This window comes from Lonchura striata, chromosome 2 (genome assembly GCF_046129695.1).
Source record: "Lonchura striata isolate bLonStr1 chromosome 2, bLonStr1.mat, whole genome shotgun sequence".
NCBI classification, from domain to species: domain Eukaryota; kingdom Metazoa; phylum Chordata; class Aves; order Passeriformes; family Estrildidae; genus Lonchura; species Lonchura striata.
Genome location: NC_134604.1, coordinates 85735566 through 85748706, shown reverse-complemented (window position 1 = coordinate 85748706; position 13141 = coordinate 85735566). Strand labels below are relative to the sequence as shown.

Genomic DNA, 13141 nt, shown 5'->3' with positions numbered 1-13141 from the left:
CTCAGTAAAGCAAGGTATGCTGAGCTAGCCATGCCACATATACTGTGATGTGCTTGGCACATAGAGCTAGCTATGCTTCCCTAGGCAGGAACTGTTCCCTCAGTTTTCTTCCTCAATGAGGCCCAATTCAGTCTTTAATAATCTTTAACCTGTGTGAGGAGGAAATGGCCACTCACTTCCACACAACAGCCTAAAGGTTGCAAGTCTTGCCAAACTGTACAAACTCCAGAGCTGAAGTCTTTAGCTGTCTGGTTTGGATCAGCAATTTAAACCTCACTGAGTATGCCAAACACAAGGTTGCTGGGATACTCCCTTCTTGTTTTCTTGCTGTGTTAATGCATGCATGGGATTGCTGGCTGAAGACACAGAAGTGACTCCACAACTGATGGGCTCAGGCACACATCTAGGTGCTACAGCTCACAGGAGCAGGGCAGTCTGTAGACTAGGCAGGTGTCCTCTCAGCCTGACAACTTCCAGCAATGCTGAACCAATACTCTGCTGCCATGGAGCTGGGGATCCCAAGACAGTATAAGGAACTCCTTTGGGCAGCAAGGGTCTTCAAGGCCAATTTTCTGATAATTTGTAGTTGGACATATCAATTCCTTTCACCATGTTTACCAACACCTAATGATATGTTCAGTGGTCTTAGATCGCAGAAATCCAGCCATCTGCTGTAGATGAGTGGAGGACCTGGTGCCTTCCCTTTGAGACAGAGCTGGGATGTGCTATTAGCTTATAACTGTACCCACAAATGCAAAAACACACCTGTGTTCAGTCACCTAAATGAAATCTACAGTTTTTGTCCTACATAATGTACCTGAAGTCATATAAGAAGTCTGCACTAGCAGAAAACTGTGATACATCATCTGAGCACCTCTCTGAAGCTCTCTCCAATAGGAGCGATTTCCTCTCAGCAGGAGCAGGATGGGAGGTTTGAGCAACAATTCAATTAACTTTGAAACAATAAGAGTTTTTGAAACACTTGGCCTGTAATTGATTGAGCTTGTTGCCACAGTGGTAGGTGCCATGCCATGTCTAAATTCTGTGTGGAAATCACTGATCATTAAACAAATCCTTATCTCACATTTTTACAAGCTATTTAGAGAAAAGGTCTACCTACCATAAACAATTATTTGGAAGGCACTGACTTTTATCCTGTTGGTTGGATAATAACTTCATTAATGCTGATCTTTCTCAGTACAACCACAGGCTTCTGTGGTTACCTTTGATGACAGTGGTAAGGGCAACAGCTCCCATTGTTTGCAAAATCCCTCAAATGAGAAGTGCTACTAGGAGAACCAATATAGCTGAGCTCTTTTTTTTTTTTTCCCTGACAAATACAGGAAGCTGGAGTTAGCTGGCAAGAGGAGTGGGAGAGGAGGGCATACAAATAAATACTATTTCAATAAGATCATTAAAGCAAGTAAAACTTCAGGTAATTTCCTCTAATTCTGCTGAGAGTAACTGATCTGGATTATGTTTGGTCTCAAAATAGTGCTGTTGGGGAGAGATAAGCACAGTAAGAGAGCAGTAAAACAATTTTTCAGCACAGATACCTCCAGAACAAATGCTAGCTGTACCTTTAAATCTTACAAGCTTTAATGCTCCAAGTGCTGGAGGGATATTCTCCAACATAGAGTTTGAGGCAAATTCCTAATTGAAACTGATCTGGTTTGCAGGCAAGAAAAGTACATGTTTATATTTAAGTATCTTCTCCTTGGTCAGTTAAAATGTGTTTTCAAGAATCAAGCTACAATAGAAACCATTAAAATCCCCCAACATTTTCCAACCACACACAATTGCCCCAAATAATTCCTATTCACATTCAGGGGAAAATGATGGTGAAACTTCTGATACTATGATGAGGTCAGTTATTGACAAGTGCTAGCATGTTAATGACAACCATGACAGTAGATCATCAGCACTATTAGATCAAGCAGGTTTAGGTGGTGTGGAGCATACTGGTAACCACCTACTTTCTTGAAATAAATTCTTATCTTAAATGTGAGTTAGGAATGGAGACTTACCAGCTCTAAGAACCTCCTCACCACCTGCCTTTGTTTTAAGTTAGTTTCACCGTCCAGGTTGGCTGTTTCTATGTGGCACAGTCCATCAGGATCACTTGAGGAGAGCAGCAATATGTCAGCAGGTATAATTTCATTGCAGCGAAGCTGCACAAAGTCTCCAACTTTCACTTCTTTCCAGTATCTACTTATATATTTCTTCTCAGTTCTGAAAAAAAAAAAGAAACCATACAAGCCTTTTAATGAAAAAAATTGCACAGCTTGAGATGCTTCTGATAAGTCTGATTTGGTTTGTAACTGTCACAAATTGTAATTGTTGCTCCTCTTACAGGAATGCCTTTCGAAGGTCCTCAGGAACTCTCAAGTTACTCTGGGAAAAGTCAATGCAGAGTGCCAAGAGACCATTTTCCAATGACTCAGAAACAGGTCTGACTTACCAAGACCCTCTTTTAAGATCTAGAGGAAAACATGATGATGTCAGACTTGACTAAGCAGACTAAACAGGAGCTTCACACATTCTCCTTTCTCTCCCTCTATGCTCTGAGTCACCCATATGACCCCAAGAAGGATAGGTGTGCCCATACTGTGTGAAAAGGAGTCACATTTAGGGCAAGAGAGAAAATGAGAACAGGTGTGGGCCCAGCACATCTGCTTGGAATGGCTCCTGAATGTTCTCCCTTCATGTGCCACCCTCTGATGCATCCTCACATAGCTTCGCCTCGTTCCCTTTTTCCAACAGGGACAAACTGTATACTGCTGCACATCATAGTTGAACAAAGATCCCTAACTGAGAGGAATTTAATCACTAAATCTAGAACTACAAGAACATGTTGTGCGTTCAAATGGAATCCTAACTACTCTACTGGGAAAGGACACTCTAATTTATTTTAAGTATTTTTTAGGTTATTCCCATTCTAGCCAGTGCTGTCTGTTACATAGCTGATTCCTGCTTAGATACCCTGAACCTTTCATTTTGGAGTACAAGCACTAAACCTCTCTAGTTTTAAAGGCCATGCTATTTTTCTACTTTTTTTAGTTTTTAACTATTTCTTGAGAGCAAGAGGAAGATGGCTTAATTAAGTTTAGCTAAAATTTCAGATTTTAGTTTTACAGCAGGCATAGACTCACGTGCTTTCTTGGCATTTGAGGAAAGTGATTTATTCTGTTGTGATTTTGAAATAAATCAATTTCAAAACAGCCCCAGTATTGACTTGTTAAAATACCACCTGGAAATGGGAAGTTAATATACTGACACTTTTCTAAGCCATTAGAAGGCTTTCTGCTGTGTGAGGACCAAGATAATTGTCAATGCTGGCACTGTCACTGGAGACTGTCTCCTGGGACAGCACTTTAACTTGCAGAATGGGATTCTGACGAGGGGTGGGGAGAGGTGGCAGTGGCTGTTTTATCTTGTTTAAAGTATATTATTTTTAAAAAATCACTTTCAGCGGTAATGTGAATAGATTTGTAACAAAGTGGAAACAGGGAAATCCTGTTGTTGTTTCTTTGGAGTTACTGATAGTTATGCCTTCAGTGGCGTTAGAGGCATTAGTAACTAAAAGTATTTAGCCAAAATCCTGAACAATAAAGGGTGAGATATCACATGAGGTTTCATCCCCCAGAATTTCTTCACTGTCTTTTCATTAACATCCAGTTTATAAAGGGAAGAATGAAAATTATGGCTGTGATTTCTATTTTGATAAAACCTGAAAAGGATTAGTACGGACCAAGTATAAAACATGATAATTAACAAAGAATAGTAATTCACCTAGTAGGTGCTGAAATTACAAATTTTCTTTATAATCAGGCTGCAACAAACATTTAACTTTCTCTGCTAATGAGCATAAATTGCTTTGAAACCCAGTGTGCCATAATACAGTACAAATTACTGCACTGCAGATCTGAAGGGTTTCTTAGCTCTGCAATCTGTAACTCCAAATCCCTTTAAATGTGTCTGTTGTTCTTCATCCTTTTTAACTGTGAAACTGGATGATGTACAAATGCATGTACAAGGAGCAGCAGCACAAAACCATGATCAGGATAAAAATAGCAAGTAGTCCCATACTATGCTATAAGCACTACTATTTTTTATTTAATTTCTATTGTTTGAAATAGCATTACTATTTTAGCATTTCCTCATCCCTCACATGCTTAGCAACTGCCACAACTATATACACGGTGGCAGGAAGGGTGGATATTAAGCAACACAAGGCCAAATGGCTCTATTGGAATAAATGAAGTTGTTCAGCCTGGAAAAGAAGGCTGCAGGGAGACCTTATTGTGGTCTATCAATATAGAAAAGGGACTTGTAAAAAAGACAATTATTACCAGTGCCAATAGCCACAGGACAAGGGGTAATGATTTTAAACTGGAAAAGGATAGGTTTAGATGAAACATAAAGGAGAAATTTCTTATGGTGAGACTGCTGGAACACTAGAACAGGTTGCCCAGTGAAGCTGTGGATGCTCCATCCCAGGAAGTGTTCAAAACAGGGCTTTGAGCAACCTGATGTGTTGAAGAGTGTCCCTGCTCCTGGCAGGAGTATTGGACGAAGCGATCTTTAAAGGTCCTCACCAAGCCAAACCATTCTATGATTCAATAAATCTATGAATGTAAGACCTCTTGGATATGCACCAGGGCCCCATGGCACAGCCCCCTTCATTAGGCACACGGGAATAATTTGGCCCCATATTCCACTTGATCAGCTCTTTTCTAACAAGGGTCAATAGTGGATGGAAAATTACTGTCTTCATGGAAAATTACTTCCTAATCCTCTTTAGACTGAGTTGATCTGTGTCCTCTAGCAGAGTTCTGAACTGAGACTTGTCTCACTACAGCCAGTGAGTGGTCACTGCAAGCCTTCTCTGCAGAGTTTGGCATGATACTGCCGTCACATGGGGTGGTTCAGAAACTGTCTGGATCATGATTACATCAGGCCCTATGAAGCTTTCCTTTAACATGCCAGTCCTCTGAACATGCAGGTTAGCTCAGCTCGAGACATCCATCATATTCTGCAGCCAGTACAAACACATCAAGTGACCCCATTGATGAGGTTAAGCTTTTTCCATTGATTCTGCAGAGATAGGACTTTGTTGTCCAAGTTTTATATTGCCTACTAAATGTTTATTCTTGCTGTTATATTGTGCCAGTAAAATTATATAATATAGAGAGTTAGAAAAGCCAGACTTTCTATAAGAGAAGGAGCCCAAAAGGATGGCAGTCCTCTGCAGTCTCAGTACAGGGCTTCTGTGGTGGTGCATTTCCTACCCCCCTGGGGTCTGTTCTACCTCCTCAAGCCTGTTCTACAATTTCAATAATTCTCATTAGGCCTTGGCTTTTGTGTAATTAGTTGGGCAGTGAAATGTCCCTTGACCATACCAGGAACCCTTGCATGGCTAAAGTGGAGCAGCACTGCTCATACCAGAGACAGGTGCTGTCTGACCAAGGAGGGTAATGAGAAATAATCAGTCATCCCCTAATAACCTTGGAACATTACTCACCTGAATCACAACTCCAGTGAAACTGAGCTTTTGAATAATTTCAGTAATTATCAACTTGGGTTACAGTCAGGATGGAAATGGACTAATGAAAAAAATGCCATCTTGTGACCTTATAGACAGTGGTTCTACGTGAGGCCCTTTGAGTTCTCCCAGATCACAGCAGGCTGTACCAGCACATCCCTCAGTCCCTCTGCCACTCAGAGCTTGCAAACTATCAAGACTCAGAGGACTGTCACCAAAAGCTGATGAATTGGCCTGGGCCGACACCACCAGTCCTTGACACTCAAGCCTCCCCCACTGAGAAATGCCAAGACATTCAATGTGAGTAATTCACTGACATTGCAGTGAAACAAAGTGGAACTTCTAACAGGTACTTTTGTGCATATATATAAGATATACACACACGTGCACATACACATATTTTTGTGCATGCATGCATGAATTGATTTAAACACCCTATAGATAACTAAGTTACTATTTTGATTAAGGTTAGTCGTGTTGAATCTGTGTAAATATTAAATTAGTCAATTACTGAGTGCTGCTAAATCCTTCAAACAGAAACCATTTCCCAGGTCTGATGCTAAGACTGGATTCAGCCACACCCAGGCTGCATGTGAAGTTTAGAAAGCAAGGGAGTCCATTCTGAATCTTGTGAACCAACAACATGGTTTCCCCATTAAATCCTTTAGATTGCCCATGGATGAAGACTGAGATGAAGTTTGGATTGAGTTGCATTTAGACTCCTTGAAGTTTAGAAAGCAGGGGAGCCCACTCCATAACTCATCATTCAATGGGGAAATCTTCCTTAGCTTGGCTCTTGTGTAAATCATGCAAAATTCATTATAATTCTACTTTCCCTGTATGCTTCATCTCTGTAATAATAGAGTGAATTTTACCATAAAACTTTTAAGTCATGCTTTCACAAATTTATATTAAAACCTACTTTTGGTAAGACCTTTGACTGTTACTCTTGAAGTGGCCTAAACCACTCATTTGTGGCAGCTGCAGGCACTGTTTGAAGGGACTTGGTAAATTTACTTCAACATCACCAAACCTCCTGAAATACTCTGCTGAAAGGCTCAAAGAATTCTGGCAGGAACACAGGAATGGGAGGCAGCATCTTAGTGAGTCCAGCTCCCTACAGTGGTCACAGGAAACTGTGACACGGATATCTAGCCTGGAAGCTGACAACCCACAACTCTAGTTCTACCTGCCCTCATTCATCATGAGCCTGAAGACACATTTTATTACCTACAATATACTTAAGGCTGATGCTACAAGAGATGAATGCTGCAGACCATGATGAACCACAGGAAGAGGTCAGAGATACTAAATCTTTCAAGCTTGGAGAGTTGGATAAAAGTCCTACAAACCAATATGCTGCCATGAACTAAAGCCATTCTGCAGAAGGAATAGATATTGTTGTTATCCTCTAGTTAAATCACAATGATGAGCTATTAATTTCAGACAGCTATGCCTAGCTACTATAACATGTTCTGTTGAGCTCAAATATTAAAAATGTGCATCCTCCTGCACACAGCTTAATCTTTATCAATATGCTTGCATGCAAAGAATGTATCTATCAGCTGTGGTTTAAACCCACAGTCATGTAAATCTTCATGCTTGTCTCTGCCACAATTGGAAGTAGAACTTTCCAGTGCTTTCACTTTTCTGAGCATGTTGTTACAGGTAAACATTAACAGAAATCTAAAGATGAATAGCTCAAAAGTCTGAATAGCTGAAATGTCTGCTAGCCAACAGCAAATGTGGCTCTGACACGAGTCAAATTGCAATGATAAAGTGTCATTATCCTAACATATCTGCTCTTGAATATACACACAAAAAGTCCGAAACATTCTTCCAAGTGCATGAACACAAAGAAAAATACTTTCTTTGCTATTGAAAATTCGTATTAGTCTACCATTAGTCTATTGCATATATTTGGCCAATGCTCTGTTTTGAAGCAAAACAGCCTGTAGATGAGTGCCAAATTTGAGATTGACTTTGGTTAGCAGTAATACTACTACTTTGTTCAGCAAAAATTGAACAACCAAAACTATTGGATGATTTTTTTTTAAATGACAGTTTCTAATTTAGAAACACAGAAACTCATAAATGACATTTTCTTTTCATATTAGTTGTGATTTTTCTTCTTCTGGCCTCCTTTGCAACATGAGCTGATAAAGATCATGCTCAAAATTTTGCTTTCTGGACATGTAGACTGTCCAGAAGACAGACTGTCAAGTGATTATTAGATAGATTAGATATAGATATAGATATAGATATAGATATAGATATAGATATAGATATAGATATAGATATAGATATAGGTAGATAACTTGATATCTACAAAAGGCTGAAGATTTTTAAGCTGTCTCCATTCAGAAATCACAAAAATAATTGTTTATTTATTTTGAATATATTTTAACTTTTTTTTTTTTGCATAATAAGGAATTATTAAAAATTACTTAAGATAACATATATATGTATATAATAATAACTTAAGATAAAATATGTCTTGCTTTTTCTCTAGAATTTCTTTTTTTAAGTTTGGGAAAATTACCATAAGCAATACTTGGCAAAGAAATATGAAGACCATGCAGCTGTAATCTGTTCCACTTGTGTGAGGTCTGTGTGCTAGAAATTTTATACATTAAATTGAGTGGATGGGGACTACTAGGTAATCATTTCTTACTTCATGTACTTCTCCACTGACAAAAAATACAGTTAATGAGTGAAAATGGCTGATGCAGATTTGCTCCATCAGATCCACTGGCTGGGGCACCTGTGCTTCTGTGTGGTGCTGCCTTAGCAGCACCTGTGTCCCAGCACAGACTACTACAGTCACCTCAGCAGGGCTTGTAAAACACATGTGCCAGAAGTCTGGAAGATGTTCTCATGTACCTTTGGGGGATTCAGTCTGTTTGACCTGGCTTATAAAGCAGACCCCTTCCCGCATGCATTCTAGCTGCAACCCAGAGGTTTTCAAGCCTCTCAAAACATCCAGATAAAATGTCATTTCCCAGTCCAAGCCCATCCGTTGACCTGCTTTTGAAGTAACAAACTAACAACCGTCTTCAAAAGAAATCTGACTCCTTTGCCTGCCCTGCCAGCTGAGGTTGGCCAGTAGGATTTTAAAGAAACAGCAAGAAATTAAGTCTGGAAGAGGAGAAACCCTCCACAAAAGACAGTCAAAGAGCTGTTGTGCATGTACAAAGCACACTTTGTATCTGTTCTTGATATCAGCCAGGTCCTTTTCATCTCAGGAGGTAGAAATAGATTGGGTTAGCACAAAAGAATGCTTCAGGTACATCTCTGCTCCCAGTGATTTAAAATATGTTCTAATCAATTGCCTACAAGTGCTGTGACAAATCTTCTGGTTAGGTAGGAGCTAACTAAAAAAACTTGGGAGCTAATTAGCAAGGCCCAAAAAGAGCAGCAACTTCTGAAGGAGAACCTCAAACTAATGCAAACACAAAAGTGTCACATCAGGCCAGACTACCTTTAGGGAGGCTCCAGCATCTATCTGTTTCTCCATAGGTCCTTTATGCTCATACAATTTTCCCAAATCATCTGTTCTTTCTTTTTCCCAGTCTGGATCCTTCACCTTCAGCTCCTAGACCTGCTGGTGTGGAGAGTCCTAAGGGAGTCCATAGCACTAAATGAACATTTCAGTGGCAAGCAGAGATGTTGCAAAATTCATCACAAGCTAAAAAATAAGAGCTGGTGGACAGCAGTGAAATATGTGAACAAAACTGCTGTGATATAACCAGTACCAATTATGATTTGAAAATTATGGGTGTAGCAGATCTCAAGTTTAAAAACAAGTGCTGTCTGTGAGACCAAGGCATACATTGCACAAAGTCTGAACATGTCAAGTGTCTACGGAAACATGTTGAGAACCATTTGGGTACAATTACAATATTATGGCAAAATGAAGGAAAAACATGTAGCATAAGTTAATGCCAAAGGAGGTTACATAATGCCCAGAGTATGTCTTCATTCCACAACAAATGATAACATCTGTTTCTATGAAAATAAATCACAAAGAGACTCTGAATCTGACACTAATCAGACAAAACAGATTAGTAGAGTGTGGTTTTGAGAAACACTGAAGAGAATGAAATCTCTTCATAACTGAAGTTTCTAAAGAGACACCATAATCTTCACTTTATTTTAGCAGCATTATTTTCATGCACTTCAAAGATACTTTTTTTGTTTTTAGGAGGATAAGCATGTGCAAATGTATGTTACAGTTGCTAGAAGCAAATCTGCATATATAGTGCAGATGAGGTATAAAGGTGCCTTTTATCAAATTCATATTTTCTGGAAACTGCTAATTTTTCTGCTACTAGTGAAACTTGCTATGCAAAGGTACCCAGGAAACCTCAACGATTCATGCTTATAATGTGGAAGTAGTAATTTAACTTCTCTTGGCAGTGTTATCTCCATTATACCTCATGTTGACAGAAACCTCACTATTGTTAACTATAACGAAACATTTACTACCCTGAATAAATGATTTTTCAGCCAAGAAACTTATTGTGATAACAACATGAAACATAAAAGCACAACATATAATGAAACTTTATACAAACTGAAGAAAGCAAAACTGTCTTCTAGAACTTGATTTTAAAACAAGACTGTTCCAGAGAAACATCTAGTATCAGGGTTTCTGTAAGTGGCATGATTCTCAACCTCTTATGTTTGCTGCCAAAAAAGCTAAAAAAAGTCCTATCACTCTTCCAGTAAACACATATATATAGAGAGAAGAAAATCAGTTGCTTTATATATAGCAGGGCAGATAGGTTAGTATTGAGGTTTTCTAAACAGTATCACACAAGGAGGTGGAAGTGAAAGAACAGCCTGAATGCGACCTTGCTCACAGCCAGGTAAGATTCTCATCCTGATTTTCAGAGCCATCACAGATATTAATATTGAATATTTCCATTAAAGTGCTGCTCCAAGCCACTGCAAAAAGAGTCAGCAAAGCTCAGTGTTCTGAAAACATAAAGGAAGAAATAACACCCTGCTGAAGGGGACACACTGAAATAGTAGATACCTAATGACACAAACCTCCTGAATCTGCGCCTGCTGCCTAAACAATTAAAGAAAAAGCAGGAACTCTTCCTAGGGAGAACTTAGGTGCCAAATTTTGGTAAGACTTTGAGCTCCATGTAGGAGCTTTCCAGGGTCCTTGTTCTCTAAATGAATAATTAATGGCTTGAGGAGACTTGGGAATACTCTCTGAGTGCCTAGGTGAACAAATCTGGTGGACTCTATCCTCCTTTTGGTGCATCCCCACTACATTTAAATCAGTGCAACCAGATGACCATTCCAAGGGAGCTTTTCATATTTTAAAGATACATTTTAAAAAGGTAAATTAAGCATGGCTCTGTACAGGTACCGAGGAAAATCCCATTCTTTAAGAGTTTCAAACACTTCAGTGAAAATTTTATTCCTTATTAAGAAAGAAAGAAAAAGAAAGAAAAAAACTCTTGACTGTAGTATTATTGGAAGAATCTTGCAGAAGAAAAATCTGGATGCTACTGTATATTTGCAGAACAGGTTTTTCTGTTATGAAGTGAGACTAAATAGCACAAAGGTGTAATATGTGGGTTACTGATTTTCAAGGATATTGGAAGCATGTATTGGTACACGTTTTTCTTGATTCATATGAATTATATTTAACTGCAGAGTTACTAAGGAATTCCTTTCCTCTGTCCCATGAGGATGTGCATTCAATGGAGACTGAATAAACAGGAAAACCTCAAACTCAGGCACACTTATGTTGACACCAAGGTGTACAAAGGGAGATTTAAGGTGCTATCCTGGATAAAATTGTGGTCTATCTCCACATCCATTCAGTTAGAGGCCTGCACCCAACACCCCCAGGCAGGTACAACAAAAGGGGAAGTCTAACCTGGCCATTGTGCATGTCTTGACTTTCAGACAAAGCAAACTGCAACACTTCTGTATCTGTCTAACGGTGATGGAGGAAAGGTTTGGCAGGATTTGTAGGTAAACATTGACCTTAGCTTGAATGCCAACTTGCAAATGGAAGAGGCCTCAGAATAGTCATAAGCCAGCCAAAACGTGTATCACAATAGCATCTGGCAAACCTTTGTTGATCAGATGATGCACGCTGCTTTTAGAACTCTGCCACTGGTGTAACTGGCTGTCCCATGCCCTGAGATAAATTCCTAGTGGGATGAGATAAAACTTCACTTGTGAGCCACTGCTCTTGCCCCATCATAATGTCCTCCTAACTGGCTGTGGCTCAGCAGAAAGGAGGGCAAAAAGTCTGTGGTAACTGAGTTCTTAGAAGTCTCTTCCTAATCTGGAGGAACAGAACAGATGGCTAAGGACCTGAAATATGAATATGACTATCTTTCTTTGAAAACTTTATTTTTTTTTTTATTATTTACTATTACTATCTCTTCTTTGCTGCTATTTTTGCAGTTTTATACACAGAAGAGCTATGAGACTTCTTGGATGAGAAATGTCTAACACACTGACTGAACCAAACGTGTAAGAGCAGCAGGTTCCTGCAGTGCTTGCTCTGGTACCAAAGAGGTGCCTGACATTTTACATTTAGCTCTAGGAAGTCACTGCGTGAGAAGAAAGACACTGAGGTGCTAGAGTGTGTCCAGAGAAGTGCAGTGGAGCTGGTGAGGGCTATGGAGCTCAGGTAGCATGAGAGGAGAATGAGAGAGCTGGGCTGGGGTTGTTGAGTCTCAAGAAAACAAGGCTCAGGGGGAACTAATTGCTCTCTACAACCTCCTGAAAGGAGGCTGTAGCCAGGTGGAGGTTGTCCTCTTCTCCCAGGCAGCCAGAGACAGGACAAGAAGAAATGGCCTCAAGCTGTGCCAGGGCAGTCTTAGGTTGGCTGTTCAATAAGATTGGTTCCATGAAAGGGTGGTTAGGCATTCAAACAGGCTGCTCAGGGAAGTGTGGAATCACCATCCCTGGAGATATTCAAGACATGCAGATGTGGCACTCGGGGGACATGGTTTAGTGATGGACTTGGCAGTGCTACAGTTAGACTCAACAATCTTAGATGTCTTTTCCAACCTCAATGATTCTATGAAGAATCCCTGATCTGATGCATAAACACTGTGACCCCCTGATCTGAAGCAGAAACACCTCTGGCATCAGTACATTTGCAAGAGGGAAGGAGCAGTAAAAGGCACCACAACTCAGAAGAATCCTAATTTGTCCATGTATCTGGTAGAGAATAAGCCTTAACTTGTACTTCAGCCTGATCTGAGAAGCACAGTTGAAGTTTTAAATGTAGTGACTTATCTTAGGCTGTATCTGGCCAATTTTTCTGTGTTCAGCTGCTCTCATAGGTTACACAGCCTGTCTTTACATTTCTGGATCACTGCTTGCCCCAACAAGAGAAGAATACAAATGCAAGGAAAAGCAAACAGCCTCAGGCCATATCTTAGTACTAGGACATGTTTAAATTAGCATATTGTTCTCAAAATAGAATTTAAAAATCTGAAAATCTCTAAAATTCTGGTTTAAAATAATGATGACATATTTCCCAAAAATACCTTCTTAATGATGATCATTAAAGTTCCATCTCAACTGGGTCCTAGGAGCTCTTCCCAA

The 13141-nt window shown here is 39.7% G+C and overlaps 1 protein-coding gene across 1 annotated transcript in view; it reads right to left on the bottom strand.

Annotated features, from left to right (window-relative positions):
- The window catches only part of ATP10A (ATPase phospholipid transporting 10A (putative)), a 110359-nt gene that overhangs the window by 66066 nt on the left and 31152 nt on the right, over positions 1-13141 (bottom strand). The window contains exon 2 of the mRNA XM_021546625.1: positions 2028-2232. Coding sequence (XP_021402300.1) covers positions 2028-2232 — 205 coding nt within the window. The remainder of the gene's footprint in view (positions 1-2027; positions 2233-13141) is intronic.